This window comes from Heterodontus francisci, chromosome 13 (genome assembly GCF_036365525.1).
Source record: "Heterodontus francisci isolate sHetFra1 chromosome 13, sHetFra1.hap1, whole genome shotgun sequence".
Classification (NCBI taxonomy): Eukaryota; Metazoa; Chordata; class Chondrichthyes; order Heterodontiformes; family Heterodontidae; genus Heterodontus; species Heterodontus francisci.
The window spans coordinates 15,379,858-15,396,014 of NC_090383.1; the positions used below are offsets into that span (position 1 = coordinate 15,379,858).

At 42.1% G+C, this 16,157-nt stretch overlaps 1 protein-coding gene across 5 annotated transcripts in view; it reads right to left on the bottom strand.

Annotated features, from left to right (window-relative positions):
* Positions 1–16,157, bottom strand: part of kiz (kizuna centrosomal protein) — a 218,049-nt gene that overhangs the window by 119,268 nt on the left and 82,624 nt on the right. For all 5 annotated transcript variants that reach the window (XR_010976293.1, XR_010976294.1, XM_068045741.1 and 2 more), the window contains one exon: positions 4,472–5,132. Coding sequence is in view for 3 of the 5 variants with exons in the window: in XM_068045741.1 (XP_067901842.1) it covers positions 4,472–5,132 (661 nt within the window). In the remaining 2 variants the exon portion in view is untranslated. The remainder of the gene's footprint in view (positions 1–4,471; positions 5,133–16,157) is intronic.

A 16,157-nucleotide genomic window follows, 5' to 3' on the forward strand; every position in this document is an offset into this window, starting at 1 on the left:
TTCGATTGATGCTATGAAGATGGAAATAGGCAGTCTTGGTGGTGGCACGAATATGTGGTCAGAGCTCATCTCGGGGTCAAATATGACACCAAAGTTGCCAACAGACTGGTTTAATCTCAGACTGTAGCCAGCGAGAGAGATGGAGTTGGTAGCTTGGGAACGGAGTTTGAAGCGGGGACCAAAAACAATGGCTTCAGTCTTCCCAGAATTTAACTGAAGGAAATTTCTGTTCATCCAGTACTGGATGTTGGATAAGCAGTCGCGAGAAATGATGGTGAGGTAGAGCTGAGTGTCGTTAGCGTACATGTGAAAACTAACGCCGAGCTTTCGAATAATGTCGCTGAGGGACAGTGTGTAGATGAAAAATAAGAGGGGGCCAAGACTAGATAATGGTAATGGTGCGGGAGCAGGAAGAGAAGCCATTGCAAGTGATACTCTGGATACAATTAGATAGATAAGAATGGAGCCAGGTGACAGCAGTGCCATGCAGCAGTGGAGAGGCATTGGAGGAGGATGGTGTAGTCAACTGTGTCAAAGGCTGTAGACAGGTCGAGAAGTATGAGGAAGGAAAGTTTACCTTTGTCATGGTCACATAGGATGTCATTTGTGACTTTGATAACAGCTGTTTCGGAACTGTCGCAGGGGTGGAAACCTGATTGGAGAGATTCAAACATGGAGTTCCGGGAAAGATAGGCAAGGATTTTGGAGGCGATATCATGTTCAAGGACTTTGGAGATGGAAGGGAGGTTGGAAGGATGGTGGGGTCAAGGCTTGTTTTTTTTTTGAGGAGAGGGTAGATGACAGCACATTTAAAGGGGAGAGGGACAACACCTGAAGAGAAAGAACCGTTAACAATATTGGCTAACATAGGGACCAGAAGGGGAAGTTAGGTGGTCAGCAGTTCAGCGGGAATAGGGTCGAGAGAGCAGGAGGTGAGTCTCATGGACGAGATGAGCTCAGAGAGGGCATGAGGGGAAACAGCAGAGAAACTACAGAAAGATGAGTTCAGGGCTAGGGCACGGGGGAGCATAAGAGGAAGTATGGCCAGGTTGGCTAGTGGAAGGGAAGGACGCAGCAGAGGCAACTGATCAGATGGTGTTGATCAGGTGAAAAAGAAGTCCATGAGCTCCACGCACTTATTGTTGGAGGTGAGGATTGAGGAGACAGGGGGTTTAAGAATATGGTTTGGAGTAAAGAAAAGCTGGGGGTTCTCTTTGCATTCCAGGATGATCCTGGAATAGTGAGACGAGAGCAGAACCCAATAGTGTTTTATGTGGTCCAGCCAGATCCAGTACTGGATGACTAAACCAGTTATCTGCCATATCCTTTCAAGACTGCCTCTCTTGGTCTTAGGGAGGGAGATAAGGACTGGACTGGGGAAATCACCAGGGTGAGAGAGAGTAATTGTTTTATTGGGGGCTAGGGCATCAAAGATGGAAGTGAGGATGCGGTTGAGCAAATCAGTAGCTGCAGTAATGTTGTGACAAACAGAGGGTGAAAGGCTAGACAGTTGGGATTTTGGAAGTGCAGTTATAATTGAATTTGTGGGAGGGGGAGGGGGGGCGGTGGGGGGTGGATAGTGGTTTCCAGGGAAGGATACAGAAGAAGGTATGGTTGGGGCAGGGGGATGTGGTTGGAGAGTGATACAAGGAAGTAATCAGAAATGGCGTTATCTGTAATTGATACAACAGGACTAGCAAGACCACGTGAGATGGCAAGGTCAAGGGGGTGGCCGTGAATTTGGGTTGGGGAGTTTACGTGGAGAGGGAGACTTAGGGAGGATAAGAGGGCAGTGAACCCAGAGGAGAGACAGCATGATGGAGGTTGAAATCACTGAGGATGAGAAGTCGTTCAGTGCAGAGGCGGAGGGAGGAAAGCAATGAAGATTGAGAAAATTGTTATCGTGCTTGGGAGGGCAGTAGAGAACGATGATTTTGAATGAGAGGTGAGAGGGGTGGAACATGTTCAAGGGAGGAGAAAGTGCTAGAGCAGTAGGGATCAGGCCAAGGTGAGATTTGGTGATAAGCACCACAGCGACAGTCTTGGCGGGGCAAGTGGTGGAAGATGTAGCCAGGCGGGGAGGCTTCATTAAGGGGGAAGGCACCATCACTCAGGTTTCCCTTAAGGCCATGATGTCGATGCAATCATCCACAACAAGTTAATGGATGACAAGGGTCTTGATCACAATCAAACGGACATTCTGGAGGGAGATTCATAGAAGGGTGGTGAGAGCTGATCCACTGGTAGATTCCACAGGGTCAGCAGTGGGAGAGGAGAGTATGACAGGAAGAAAATTAGCACGATTAGCCCCCAGAAGGTGCACTGGACGGGAAGGTCAATGAGAGAGTGGAATGGGGCAATTGGGGTTGCTGCTCATAATGAGCCAGTGCCGAGAGCCTCAGTAAGCCCTCTGGAGGATGCCAAGAGAGGCACAGAGGGAAGCTGTTGGCTTAACTAAGAGGGAGTTAAGCCTGGGAAGGCGGAAAGAGAGCAGGGAGATCAAGAAATACTGAAGGGTTGGGGAAGGGAGTTGGGAGGGCAGAATACCTGAGTGGTGAAGTGAAAGGAGGCATGTTGATTAATGAAACAGTTTTCAAATTGCTACTCTAAGTAATTAACTGCTTTCTTGAAAGCATTATTAAAACACTCCATACAGGCAGAACTTTCCTATGTTGCATATTATATAGTATTATAATTTGGATTGGGGGTCCATTATTACTAATTCATTTGATAAGGGGTCCTTCAACCAGAAAGGTTTGAGAACCACTGCTTCATAGTGTATCCATGGAAATGACACTTAAGCAATTCGCCACCTCAGATTGTGGCCATTGACCAAAGCTACAAGTGCCCATGTTCATATCATATTTCTTTTTCATTTGCCAATTTGTTTCCCTTATCACTTGTAGAGATATTAACATCTTGCGGGTATACCATTCTGCAGTTGCCTGCAATTGTCAACAAAATAGCCATTATCCATTGTGAGCCCTGACATTAATTCTTTGCAAGCTCTTCGGCTGTGTCTGAACCAGACAGTTTGCATCCTAGTTATCTCTGAGCTAAGCTTCTGATCCCATATCCTCTCCATCAAGAAACTATCTATAGCACCCTCCAATTACTGCATGCTGACTCTTGACGGTACCATCCAAAGTCACGCCGTCAGGTTCCACATACTCACTGATGGCACCCAGCTCTACATCATCACCACCACTTCTCTCAACCCATCCAGTGCCTCTGTTGCCCCACATCCAGTCCTGGATGAGCCACATTTTCCTCTAATTAAGCCTTGGGAACCCCGAAGCCATTGTCTTCTCTGGTCCCTCAGCATCAATTCCATTGCCTACCTAGGCACTGCCTCAGACTTAACAAGACTTGCATCTATTTGTCCCTGAGCTAACCTTCTGACCCTATATCCTCTCCAGCCCAAAGGCTGCCTATTTCCACCTGAGAACATCACCCATCTCTATTTTGCCTCAGTACATCTGGTGCAAAACCGTCATCCATATTTATCTCCAGACTCGACTATTCCAAGACATCCCTGGCCAGCTTCCCATATCCACCCTCCATAAACTTGAGCTCAACCAAAAATCTACTGCCCATACCTTAACCAACACCAAGTCTTATTCACCCATCACAAATGTGCTCGCTTTGGCTCAACCAATGCCTCAATTTTAAAATTCTCATCCTTGTGTTCAAATCTCTCCATGATCTCGCCCCTCTCTGAACTTCCTCCAGTCCTACAACCCTTCAAGAACACTGCGTTCATCCAACTCTGGCTTCTTGTGCTCTTTCTCCTCATTTTAACCAAGAGAACAAACAGGGATAAAACCTGGGTTCTTAAGTCATTGGATAAACTTGATGTACTATCAGGGGAGCTGCACCAGCAAAAATGCATATAAACAGATTTCAGAGTAGTGGGTTATGGAAAATAATCTTACTGACACGTTGGGAAGCACAATCCTTTGGGATCATGGACTAGAGCTCTCCAATGTCACTGCATAGATTATTCTCCATTTCTCACTTATTAACTAATAGAAATTTTATGAAGTAACTCAGTATTGTCACACATTTTATCAGCTAGAAACAACAGGATGTGTAAAAAAGCTCCATGTCATCCACCAAACCAGCCACTACTGCTTGAAGTAAAAGGAGTAAATGCTGGAATTAAAAGTCCTGCACAAAGATACTTTGTGTCATAGCACATGTTCTTTAAGAATCATACCAGATCAGAGGCTTTAGATCATAATAATGAAAATGGAAAAACCAAATCAAATCTTTGGGAAACAAGTTCTCCATTAAAGATACAAGATGTCTAATTTTGCATTAATTCTTACCATTAAAAGTAATTAAAATGTACAGTAATCCAATTAAGATTGAAAATTGGTATTTTGGTGATATTCTAATAAAACTACAATGTACACAAAAGAGAAATGCTTAGTACAGAAGTGCACTTTGACCAAAAAAAAAGTATTACCCAATTGAAAAATGTTGTTTCCCTTTATCTTCATGCCAAAACCTCGTGAACACGCACTGTCTTGAAGTGGGTCCATGGGCAGCCTCTGAAACCACTCAGGTGCATGTTCGCTTACAATAACATTTTTGTGACTATTCTCTTCATCTGTTAGGTGATTCTTAAAATCATCCAGCATCATGTCTTGTGTCAGCTCTTCCTTAATGGGCTCTAACTGACTCACAGGTACAGGTAATTCCTGACTGCCAGCTGAACTATTTGCTCTAATACGCCTAGTAGTTTCTATCCCTTCATAGTGATGTCTTTCACTTCTTGAAGAGATTATGGGAGTGAGTGGCATTACTTCACTGGTTTGGAGTCCTGTCTTCCTGTCTATTATGTCAGAAACAGTGTGGAAGTCTTGCCTTCCCTTGCTTGACGTGGGCAACTTCAAGTTGTCCATCACAGAATTACTGTGCATTGCTGTCACTGATGCTGCCTGCCTGTTTGGCTGAGAAGATGTAAAGCTCTCCATGGGCTGGTGATATTTTTGTTGTGGACTCAAACATGTTCTATTTGAGGTCCATGATGCTTGTTGGCCCATAAAGCAAGTGGCAGTGTGATATAATCCCTTTGACACGTCTTTTCCGACATCTGTACCTGTTTGTCTTGATGAATTCCTTGTCTGAAAAAAAAATCCACATCAAACATTACCTTGCAAAGAATGTAATTTGCTTTCATTTGTATGCTTGGAACATTCAATAAACAAATTATGTATAAAATTAGTCTGAAGAAAAGTATTTTCTCTTCGGTTGACGGCAAAAAAATGTAGTCAACTCAAATGCAAAACATCAATTTAAAAATATTTTTGCAATAAATTCTGTGTTTAATGGCCTGTCGCTGAGTATTTCATTTATATAAATGTGCTACAAAATAGAACTGCAGAGTTTTCCTTTTTAAGCATGCTACTTTAAAGTCAGAGGATACTTTAATAACTATATGCCTTTCTGTGGAGTAAATTTATGAGCCAATTGCTATCTTGTAACTGCCATTAATAAGAATTAAAATAGAAAATCATGGGCTGGACCTATAACTAAATAACCATATATATGTTAATGCTCCCTGACCCTGCAGCAAGTACATTTACGTCATTTGCACTCACACCAACCTTTTTATTTTCGGCAAAAAAAGGAAAATATATCTCTAAATAGTCATAGAAACATAGAAAAATAGGAGCAGGAGTAGGCCATTCGGCCCTTCGAGCCTGCACCGCCATTCAATACGATCATGGCTGATCATCCAAACTCAGTACCCTGTTCCCGCTTTCTCCCCATATCCCTTGATCCCTTTAGTGCTATCTAACTCTTTCTTGAATACATTTAATGATTTGGCCTTAACTGCTTTCTGTGGTAGAGAATTCCACAAGTTCACCACTCTCTGGGTGAAGAAATCCCTCCTCATCTCAGTCCTAAATGGCTTACCCTTATCCTTAGACTGTGATCCCTGGTCCTGGACTCCCCCGCCATAGGGAACATCCTTCCTGCATCTAGTCTGTCCAGTCCTGTTAGAATTTTGTAGGTTTCTATGAGATCCCCTCTCATTCTTCTAAACTCTAGTGAATACAAGCCTAAACAACCCAATCTCTCCTCATACGTCAGTCCTGCCATTCCAGGAATCAGTCTGATGAACCTTTGCTGCACTCCCTCCATAGCTCAGATAAGGAGACCAAAACTGCACACAGTACTCCAGGTGTGGTCTCACCAAGGCCTTGTATAATTGCAGCAAGACATCCTTGCTCCTGTACTTGAATCCTCTCGCTATGAAGGCCAACATACCATTGGCCTTCTTAACTGCCTGCTGCACCTGCATGCTTACTTTCAGCGACTGGTACACAAGCACACCCCCGCTGCATCTCCCCCTTTCCCAATCTATCACCGTTCAGATAATAATCTGCTTTTCTGTTTTTGCCACCAAAGTGGATAACCTCACATTTATCCACATTATACTGCATCTGCCATGTATTTGCTCACTCACTCAACCTGTCCAAATCACACTGGAGCTTCTCTACATCCTCCTCAAAGCTCACACTCCCACCCAGCTTTGTGTCGTCTGCAAACTTGCATATAGTCAGAACATAATCACTGGTATCAGGGATCATACTGGGAATATGATGATGCCTTTCCAAACTGTCCATTATATACTTATTTATCATCACATTAAATCAAAAAATAAAATCTCAGACCAGGAATGACAAATTATTGCAACATAGTATTTTCAGAGCATTAATTGAGGCAATTCTGCAGAGTGAATGGAAAAGGGAAAATTAGCCCTACTCCACATAATACATTATGCAAATAAAATAAACTTAAATTTAAAAAATGAAATGATCTATACTCGCAGCAAGTGGTATGAATGGACACATAAGTGAGTAATGAAGTATAGAAAAGTAGACCATTGAGTGACACTAGACTGGGCTGATGCAATGGAACAGATTTACCCATTTTACTTTGCATCTTTATTTAATTAACTTAGTCGCATTAATTTTAAAACTGATGCTGAAACTCCCATGGCATTGCTCAGTCAGTCAAAGGATGCATTGGTTTATAATGTGAACCAGCACGGCCCCAACAGAAACAATCTCATCCATTTTCAACAGAACCAGTGATGCCACACTCCCAACTTGTGACACTAATTCTCACCACCTCATTCTAACTTTCTGTTCTCGTCCCGTGCTCAACTACATTTTACTCTCTATTTTTCCTATTCACTCATCTTGAATAAAGTGTCTTGTGTTAATGATAGGTTAATTATGTTGTTAAAGATACACAGATGAAGGGCATTGTTTAATTATGGACTGAGAGCAGATATAAAGAGAGCCTGCTGGGGTGGAAGACAGGAGACACAGAATGTAATGCTGCATTGAATAAACCACTATCAAGAAAGGGATCGGTGTCTAGTTTCATTCTTCACCATTTGGCTTGGATCCATATAACACCTTGCTTCCCAACCAGGAGAGCCTCTTTCTGCAACTCACCCTTTCTCCTGTCTCCGTTCTTTCCTCATTCCCTGCACCACAGCATACTGAAAAAAAGTTGGGAGTTTATTTGTTGGAGACAAATTTGTGCGCATGTGTATTGGTTCTGCCAATAGTTCTCAAACATTCCAAGGCTAAGTCCCAACAGTACAAACTTATTTGATCCGGCCGCACCAGAAATTCCTTTCAGTCTCCCCAGCTAAAGATATTGGGGGTGGGTGGTGGGTGGGGACTACAAAATAAAATGTGCTTCTGTCTCCTATTTGACTTCCCTTTTCGTCACCCTCTCCCTCTATTCCTTTTTTTACACACTTGCTGCTTCTGCAACTTCTCCTTTGCCTCAACTCCCTATTGTTACTCTTCTAGTTTACCTCTCTCACCTCTCTACAATAATTTATACCCTCCCATTTGCACTGCTACTTATGCAGAAAGTAGAAGAGGGAAAGAACAGCCAGAAAAAAAGAACAGCGATCAGGAGGAACTTGCCACAGTAAAAACACAAAGATGAAGCGAGGCTCAGAAATAGGATGACCCTTTGTGCAAGCACTGGAGCAATAATTTTGTTGTGGTTTTGCATTTGGGAAACTTCTGAATATGGAGAATCAGCTGGTTATATGAAGATTGTAAAGCTTCAGGGGGTGGAGGAGTCAAACCAGAACATAAGATGTTCAAAACTTTGCAGATACATGATACTGTTTGTGGAAGTGTGGAGCTGCGGGGGTTTGGGGAGGGGGGGGTGGTGGGGGGTGCAGTCGGAAGTTCTTGATATTTTTGAAAATTGCTACATATTGCAAGGATGTTTAAAATAAGAGGTTATTGCCAGTTTAAAACTCTTGGAGTTTTTCAGGTTTTATTTTTAGCATCAAAAGCTGGGAGAAATAATGGAGCCAATAAACCAAGGTATATTCAGGAAAAAAAAAACTTTATTTTGAATGTCACAAATCCTCAAAACATTGAGACTAAAAATGCATTGTTAAGCTAATCACACCACCTTTACAGGCCTCAATAGCAGTTCCAAAAGCTCCGTCAAGCGTACTGTCAGGAAAACACGATATGCCAAATGAGAATTAATTCATCGGTTGGAAATTTACATTAGAGTTTTAATGGAAAAAATCCTACAGTTAAATTTTTAAAAACTGGCAGCCAAGATGGGCACTGCAATTTGCATCTGAAATACCAAGAGATCGAACAGGAGGCAGAAATCTAACAACACTGACGTCACCACCTGAGAGGGGTTTTGGGTTTTAGACTTTGGACCTCATGAAAAACAAAAGGAATTGAGAGAACCTTGTGACAATCTGTCCACCTCTGAAAAAACTGGGAGTTTTGTTACACAGAAAAGAGACTGGCAGTAACTCAGACTGTGCAGCAGGAAAAGGCTTTCTCGGTCTCGCCCCAGATAACACATGTCTGAAAGCCATCAGCGACTGTGAATCCCTTCAAGCCTACAGATTGCTCCAGACAGAGACCAGGGGAAGAGAACCAACTACAAGTCTGCCTCCAAGAAAGCATTGAGCCAAGCGGGCCAACCACAAAGTGCACTTTGACCAGCCAAGGACTTCAAGAATACAGCTTCAACCGGAAGACCACTGAATCATCCACTTCACAGACTGTGTATTTAAGTTCCATTTATTCTGGACTCTAATCCAACCACCAAATCTATTTTTCCCTCTGTCATCTATTTGTGCGTGTGACTCTCATGTGAATGGGTAGCATATTTTTTTAAAATTATTTTTAGATCGGTTTTAGATTGTTAAGTATGATAAACATACCTCTTGTTTAAACACAGTGGCGTAGTGGTTAGCACCACAGCCTCACAGCTCCAGCGACCCGGGTTCAATTCTGGGTACTGCCTGTGTGGAGTTTGCAAGTTCTCCCTGTGTCTGCGTAGGTTTCCTCCGGGTGCTCCAGTTTCCTCCCACAGCCAAAATACTTGCAGGTTGATAGGTAAATTGGCCATTATAAATTGCCCCTAGTATAGGTAGGTGGTAGGGGAATATAGGGACAGGTGAGAATGTGGTAGGAATATGGGATTAGTGTAGGATTAGTATAAATGGGTGGTTAATGGTCGGCACAGACTCGGTGGGCCGAAGGGCCTGTTTCAGTGCTGTATCTCTAAATCTAAATCAAAAAACCTGTCCAATTGTTTCTTTCCCGATCACATGTGAAATGTAAAACACTCACTGAGGTGGTAAGCACAACCACGGTTTTTAAAAAGGGAATAAACCCTGTTGCGGTCAGAAGAGGAAGGACAAGGGAGCAGTCTGAGACCCCTTCCTCACCTGGCCGTAACAGTGTACTTGAAGCAATTGCATTAAATTAGGTTGGTTCTCCTGGAATCTTGGATGTAGCTAAATCTGGAAAATATTCTCTCACCATAAGCTGATCTAGAATGGACAAAGCACAACCTTGTGCTCTCATACATCAGGTTATTTCCCTTCCAGATATTGGCACTGAAAGTCTGGTTCTGCGTTGCACACATCAAAGCAGTGATGTGATTGCACACATTTGCATAATGACGTCGCCAAACCATCTCAGATTTGATTAGGAGCAGACAGAATTGATTTTACAGGTCAGAGTCAGGTAGAATTTTTTTTTAACCAATTCAACAATCCAGGAATTAGTCAGTGGATATAGAGGTTAAAAACTAATTTTGAAGTTCTCTACATATTTGTTATGTGATAAATTTTATTTTAAGACGTATACTGTGATCTGGATGAGAAAGTGAAGCTGTAATAAAACAGCACTTGTCCTGCATGTGATTAAGGAAAAAAATTAAATTGAGAAAAGGTTTCCCATAAAAAGATCAATGAAAACAAAATTATAATGATAATGGAAAATCACTAACTAAAAAGCGAATAACATAGAGGCTGAACTGTTTACCCAGTGCAGAAGAAAACTGACCCACAAGGCAAATAACAGACTTAATATACATGGCAGACACAACAAGACTGATTGCATAAAAATTGTAAACGTCTGTACAGTAAGTCTTAAATTCCAATACTGCCCAGAGATCTTTACTTAAAACATTCAGAATATTTATGCCATGAACATTATCTTCAAATGAATTTCAAAGGATAATAATTCATGTAGTTATGATGCTGTCAGCTCTATGAAATATAAAAATTAAAGAACCTAACCATATATAATATAATTTGATATATGGATTTTTATAATTGTAGAATAAAAGATGAACTCTATTTTCTATCCACATCAACACAGTTCTTTTCCATAAACTGGGTTTCACAATTAGTGCGGTGACAGTAAACATCAGTGGAATTTTTAAAAATATGCTCATCTCCCTTCCTGAAGGCGTAACTTTGCTCACTGGAGTATTTTTCCGTGGGCTCTTGTTGCCCTCTAATATCTCACGCAAGTGGTCATTATTCATGTATTAGTCTTAGCAGTGAATACCAGCAGGCTATCCAATTAAAGAACACATCACAGCCAAGACTGAGCCTGATCATTTCCTCACCCTGCACCAACACAAACGCATATCCAGTAGAGGTAAGCATATAGCAATCAGCAGCAGGAGAACTGGATGACTTACCCTCCCCAAACACAACTGAGCAAGCAATTTTCACAACCCCTGAACAAAAGATAAAGCTGCATCAATGGTGTGCTCCACCCTCATTATAGCAAGCCTTGGGAGCCAAGGATTTTGCATGCTCTAATGAGTTGTGAGCTGTAGTGAACAAACCATACGCATAACGTGCCATGAAATGCAGCATAAAAGAAACATGACTCAAGGTCAGACAGTCTTACAACACACAGTTCCAGAATTTAGAAAATTATAATGAGGTGGGGATATATATTTTTAAAAGAGGAATAAATTATATTTTCCGCTGATTCTTTTGTTAAATATGTATATGTGAGAATTAAGTTTTGTCAGTGAACAATGACTAATGAGTTACTTAATATGTAACTGTAGCATAATGTACGTAAGCTGTTACTGTAGGTATATTAGGATTGTCCAACCTTTTCGTGTGGCGGGGGGGGGGGTGAGATTACAATTTTTGTCTTACATCGGGGGCCGGTGAGACAATTTCGGAAAGATAAAGGCATTAAAACTTTTAAATGAGAAAACTAATTTATTGACTTCCTTTCTCTTCACTATTTCTTTCAGTTGCTGAGTCCCTGAAGTCCTCATCTCTGCCCTGCTCCCTCCACAAGCTCTCACCTGGGTTGCCCCTCCCAATGGTATCTGCTGCAGCTGACTTATGCTGGATGATTGACTACATGCCAGCTCGCTGCAGTATGTTGTGCAGTGTGATGGAAGGGAGGGAATTGTGGAGAATGGTGGGGGAGGGAATGCAAGAAGTACTGTCAGATGTTGTTGAGAGAGAAGAGCTCTACCGCCAGAAATTGTGTGGAGAAAGTGGCCAGGTTGCCCATTCTCTCAAACGATCAGGGGACCAGGCAGTCATTCATATCAAAATGAGACATGGGAGTTAAAGCACCCTGGCCTCCAGCTGGCAACATCACAGAGGCTTCCCACTCACCCCTTTTCATGCCCACCACATTCCCACCAAATTAAAATCAGCCCTTCATAGCCTTACAAAAAGAATCAATGCAGGCATTTACATTATTTCAGCAGAATAACCAGTTTGTATAAAGGACATATGATACTATGATAATATAAAGAACCTATACATCTCAAATCAAGGAGATGCAGGAATAGTCTCCAAAGCCACAAAACATTTTCAACAGGGTATCTTTTACTTAATGGAATAACTATTCAGTTTAAGTCCTCTCAAGAATTCAACAGTAAACACATACAATTTTGTGTGAACATCCTGTACATCCTCTACAGAAAACAACATTTACTGGAGAGTAATGGAAATCCATTCAGAAAAGCAAATATCTCACTGGTTATGTCCTTTCCTTGAATTTTTTTTCATATTTCATACAGGAGGCATCATCACATTCAATTATTGGAAATATTTCTTCTGAAAATTCGTTTGAAGATAACATGAACATTATGAATAAATGTGACTATTTTAGAAAAGATCTAATTCCCTAATCTATAGCCAATATTCAAATTTAAATCATCTCATACAAATTTCCCCAGTTTTCATGTTATATAAACTAACAATGACATTGGCAGAACGAATTAAGCAAAGACATAAAGTAAAATGGGTGCAATGATACACACTGTAGTTTGGTTCTAGGGCAGTTGTAGGCACTTGTTGTACTATATCTTGTGTAATTCCTGTTCAGAACTTTTATGCTGTAATCATTCTCTCCAAAAAAGGACAGCTCGAGTGATTTACTGTAATGCCCGTGAGATATGAAAAAATATCAGCGAATGTACATCACATCTGGTATAATTTGCTTTAACACATGAATGCTTGTATCTGCAGAACAATCAATAAGTTTTATTTTCTGGAAAGGATTTCCACAGTACAAGTGGAGCTTGGGATTTTTCTTAACTATTAAAATATTTACAGAATAAAACCCAGCCTGGTAACCAAATACAGTTTAATTACAATAATTATTAGAAGCCATTTTTCAGACTAGGCTAGTTAGGGGGCAGAAAAGTACAATTTAATGTCAATACAATAGTAATTAGTAATTAATCCAAATCTGTTATAAATTTTTTTGTCAATGTTACATTTTAACTGTGACTGGAGTCATGACAATGTTTATAGAACAGAATAGTGTAGAATAGAATAGCACAGTAATTTTAAGAACTAGACAATGTACATAATGTAGAGCTTTTTTTTAAATGGAATCTAGGAGCATGCCCCCACCCTTAAAAGTTTGCTATTTTGACACCTTATTTGATACATTTTCTAGCATTTCAGAGTAGGCTGTTTAATATGTATAAATACTTTATGATATATATGGTGTTCCATGATTTTCAAACACACAATCCAATTAAATCACACACAGATGACACCCCCAGTAGCTCAGTGACTGGCTCAGCCACACAGACAAGGAGGACTGGCCAATGTACCAGACCACAGTCACCACCAGCAACTAGCCCCTAGAAGCCACCCATGAACAATACTGTAAGTCAGGCAGGGTGATGCTGGATGGCTTGCGTGGCTCTGGTTCCACATGTTATTAAAAAAGGACATTGGAATCCTTAGGAAAGCCAGCAGGAGAAGAAGAGTTGGCCACAGGAGAAAAACTGGCAGAAGTAGGAATGCCAGCAAGAGCAGAAGACAGAGTGACGGAATCTACAGTTAGGAGCCAGCAGCAATGGGAGAGCCAGCAAGCCAATAGCAAGAGAAAGTCAGCAAACCAGGAATAAAAGGCAGCCACCAACTCAGCACTGAGTCAGAGGGGTAAACGAGAAGTAAGAAAGGCAGCATTAGTGAGCCGGACAGATGCACAATGTCAAATGGGGAGCTGGCAGCAGCAGGAGCGACATGAAAATCAGAAGCACAAAAGATTGGTACAAAATTGGCAGATCAGGAATTCACACCCATGGTATTGGATTCCAAAAAACAGCAATATAGAGGAGTCAGAAGCTGAATTGGGGCAAATCAGGAAGCAGAAAACAATGATTTTCCCAGAATCTGTTACGCTGTCAACTGTGACTGGGACTTTCCCCCAGCTCTGGGCATCAGCACTGAAGCATTAGGTAGATTGCTGCATAGTAGGGAGGTAGCCTGTTTAGAGAAAATTGTACCACAGTAGTAGATGCAAGTTGGAGTGAAACAAGGTTACTCTGAAATCAAAAATGAAAAATCATGGGTGCTAAGTTGATGGTCCTCCACAGACCAGTGTTAAGCTGGTTTTACAGCCTTTTAACACCCTGGTTCTTCTTGCTAACTCTTGAAAATCAGTGTTATGGTACAATAATAATTTTTAAAATGAAAAAACCGGCATCTACCAACAAGGTAAACGAGTGTGACTCGATACTGGGGATGTTGACCTGAAAGAGGACAGTAATATTGGAGCGCCAGTCCTGCCACTGAATTTGCAGGATCTTGCGGAGGCACTGCTCGTGATATCTCTCCAGGGTTTTGAGATGTCTACTGTACAGTGCCCATCTTTCCAACGCCTCCAGGAGGGCAGGCAACACTGTGGCCCTGTAGACCATGAGCTTGATGCCAGGTTTGAGGTCGTTGTCATCGAACACTTTTTTCCTCAGACCACCGAAGGCTGCACTGACAGACTGGAGGCGATGCTGAGTTTCATGGTCGATGTCTGCCCTTGCTGACAGGAGGCTCCCAAGATATGAGAAGTGATCCACATTGTCCAATGGTTCACCATGGATCTTGATAGTTGGGGGGGGGGGGGGTGGGTGGGCAGTGTTACGCTGCGGGAGCAGGCTCGTAGAGGACCTCTGTCTTCCGGATGTTTAGTTTAAGACCCTTCTTTCATACGCCTCTGTGAATGCATCGACGAGGGTTTGAAGCTCGGCCTCTGAGTGTGCGCATAAGCAAGCGTCGTCAGCATACTGCAGCTCGATGACAGAGGTTGCAGTGGCCTTGGTTCTGGACTGGAAGCAGCAAAGGTTAAATATTTTCCCGCCTATCGAGTAGAGTAGATCTACACCCACAGGGAGCTTCAAGGAGATGAGGTGGAGTGTTGAGACACTGGTCATGGCTAGTCAGTTACGTTGAGTGGGCCACATCGTCTGCATGCCTGACACAAGACTCCCAAAACAAGCTTTCTACTCCAAGCTCCGTCATGGCAAGAGGCTACCAGGAGGGCAGAGGAAATGCTACAAGGATGTCCTTAAAGCCTCCCTGAAAAAATGTGACATCTCCACTGATTCATGGGAATCTCTTGCCTGAGACCACCCAAAATGGAGAAGAAGCATCCGCGAAGGTGCCACCCAGTTCAAACAACGTCGACATGCCCAGGCAGTGACCAAGTGCAAAGAGCGGAAGGAGTACTCGGAAATTCAAGCATCCCATTCACTCGCCTCACCAAACACCACCTGTGGCAGAGTGTGCAGATTCAGGATTGGACTATTCAGTCACCTAAGGACCCACAACCCTGGAGTGGAAGAAAGTCATCCTCGTTCCCGAGGGACTGCCTATGAAGAAGAGAAATGAGTGTGTGTAAATGTCATATGCATTTTTAAAAATTGCTTCCCAGGTCCTAATTGTCCCATTTGTTTCAACAATTACTAAGAAGTGCCAAGAAGTAACTGATTATAAACAACAACAACAACTTGCATTTATGAGGCTCCTTTAACATAGAAAAAGGATGTAAATCACTTCACAGAAGTGCAATCAAATAATGGACATTGAGCCAAAGAAGGAAATATTAGGAGGGGCAACCAAATGTTTGTCAAATATGCAGTTTTTAAGTAGGATCTTAAAGAAGGAGAGGGAGGTAGAGATGTGGAGGGGATGGAGCAGTCTTGTTGCTAATAGACAAGATTTTTTGGGTACCACTTTCTCCCTCCTGCTATTATATCTGCTCTATGGGTATATCTACCAGCAGGAGGCACTTTCAGAATTGGCTATGTACTATCAACACAGTATGATGATGTCCATCTCGCCACTTGAATCTTACTGCTTGGCAAATCAGACATCAGCTAGCAGAAGCTTTGGAGAAGACATATTCCACCCAATGACAAGCAGGATACATAAAGGTGAGTGGAATGCCTGGTGTTTGTCTATTTGCAGAGGGTAGATGGAGGGAGAGTTTAAAGGACTTTTTTAAAGATTAGAATCTGATCATGAAGGGGAAAAGAACAAAAGTGAA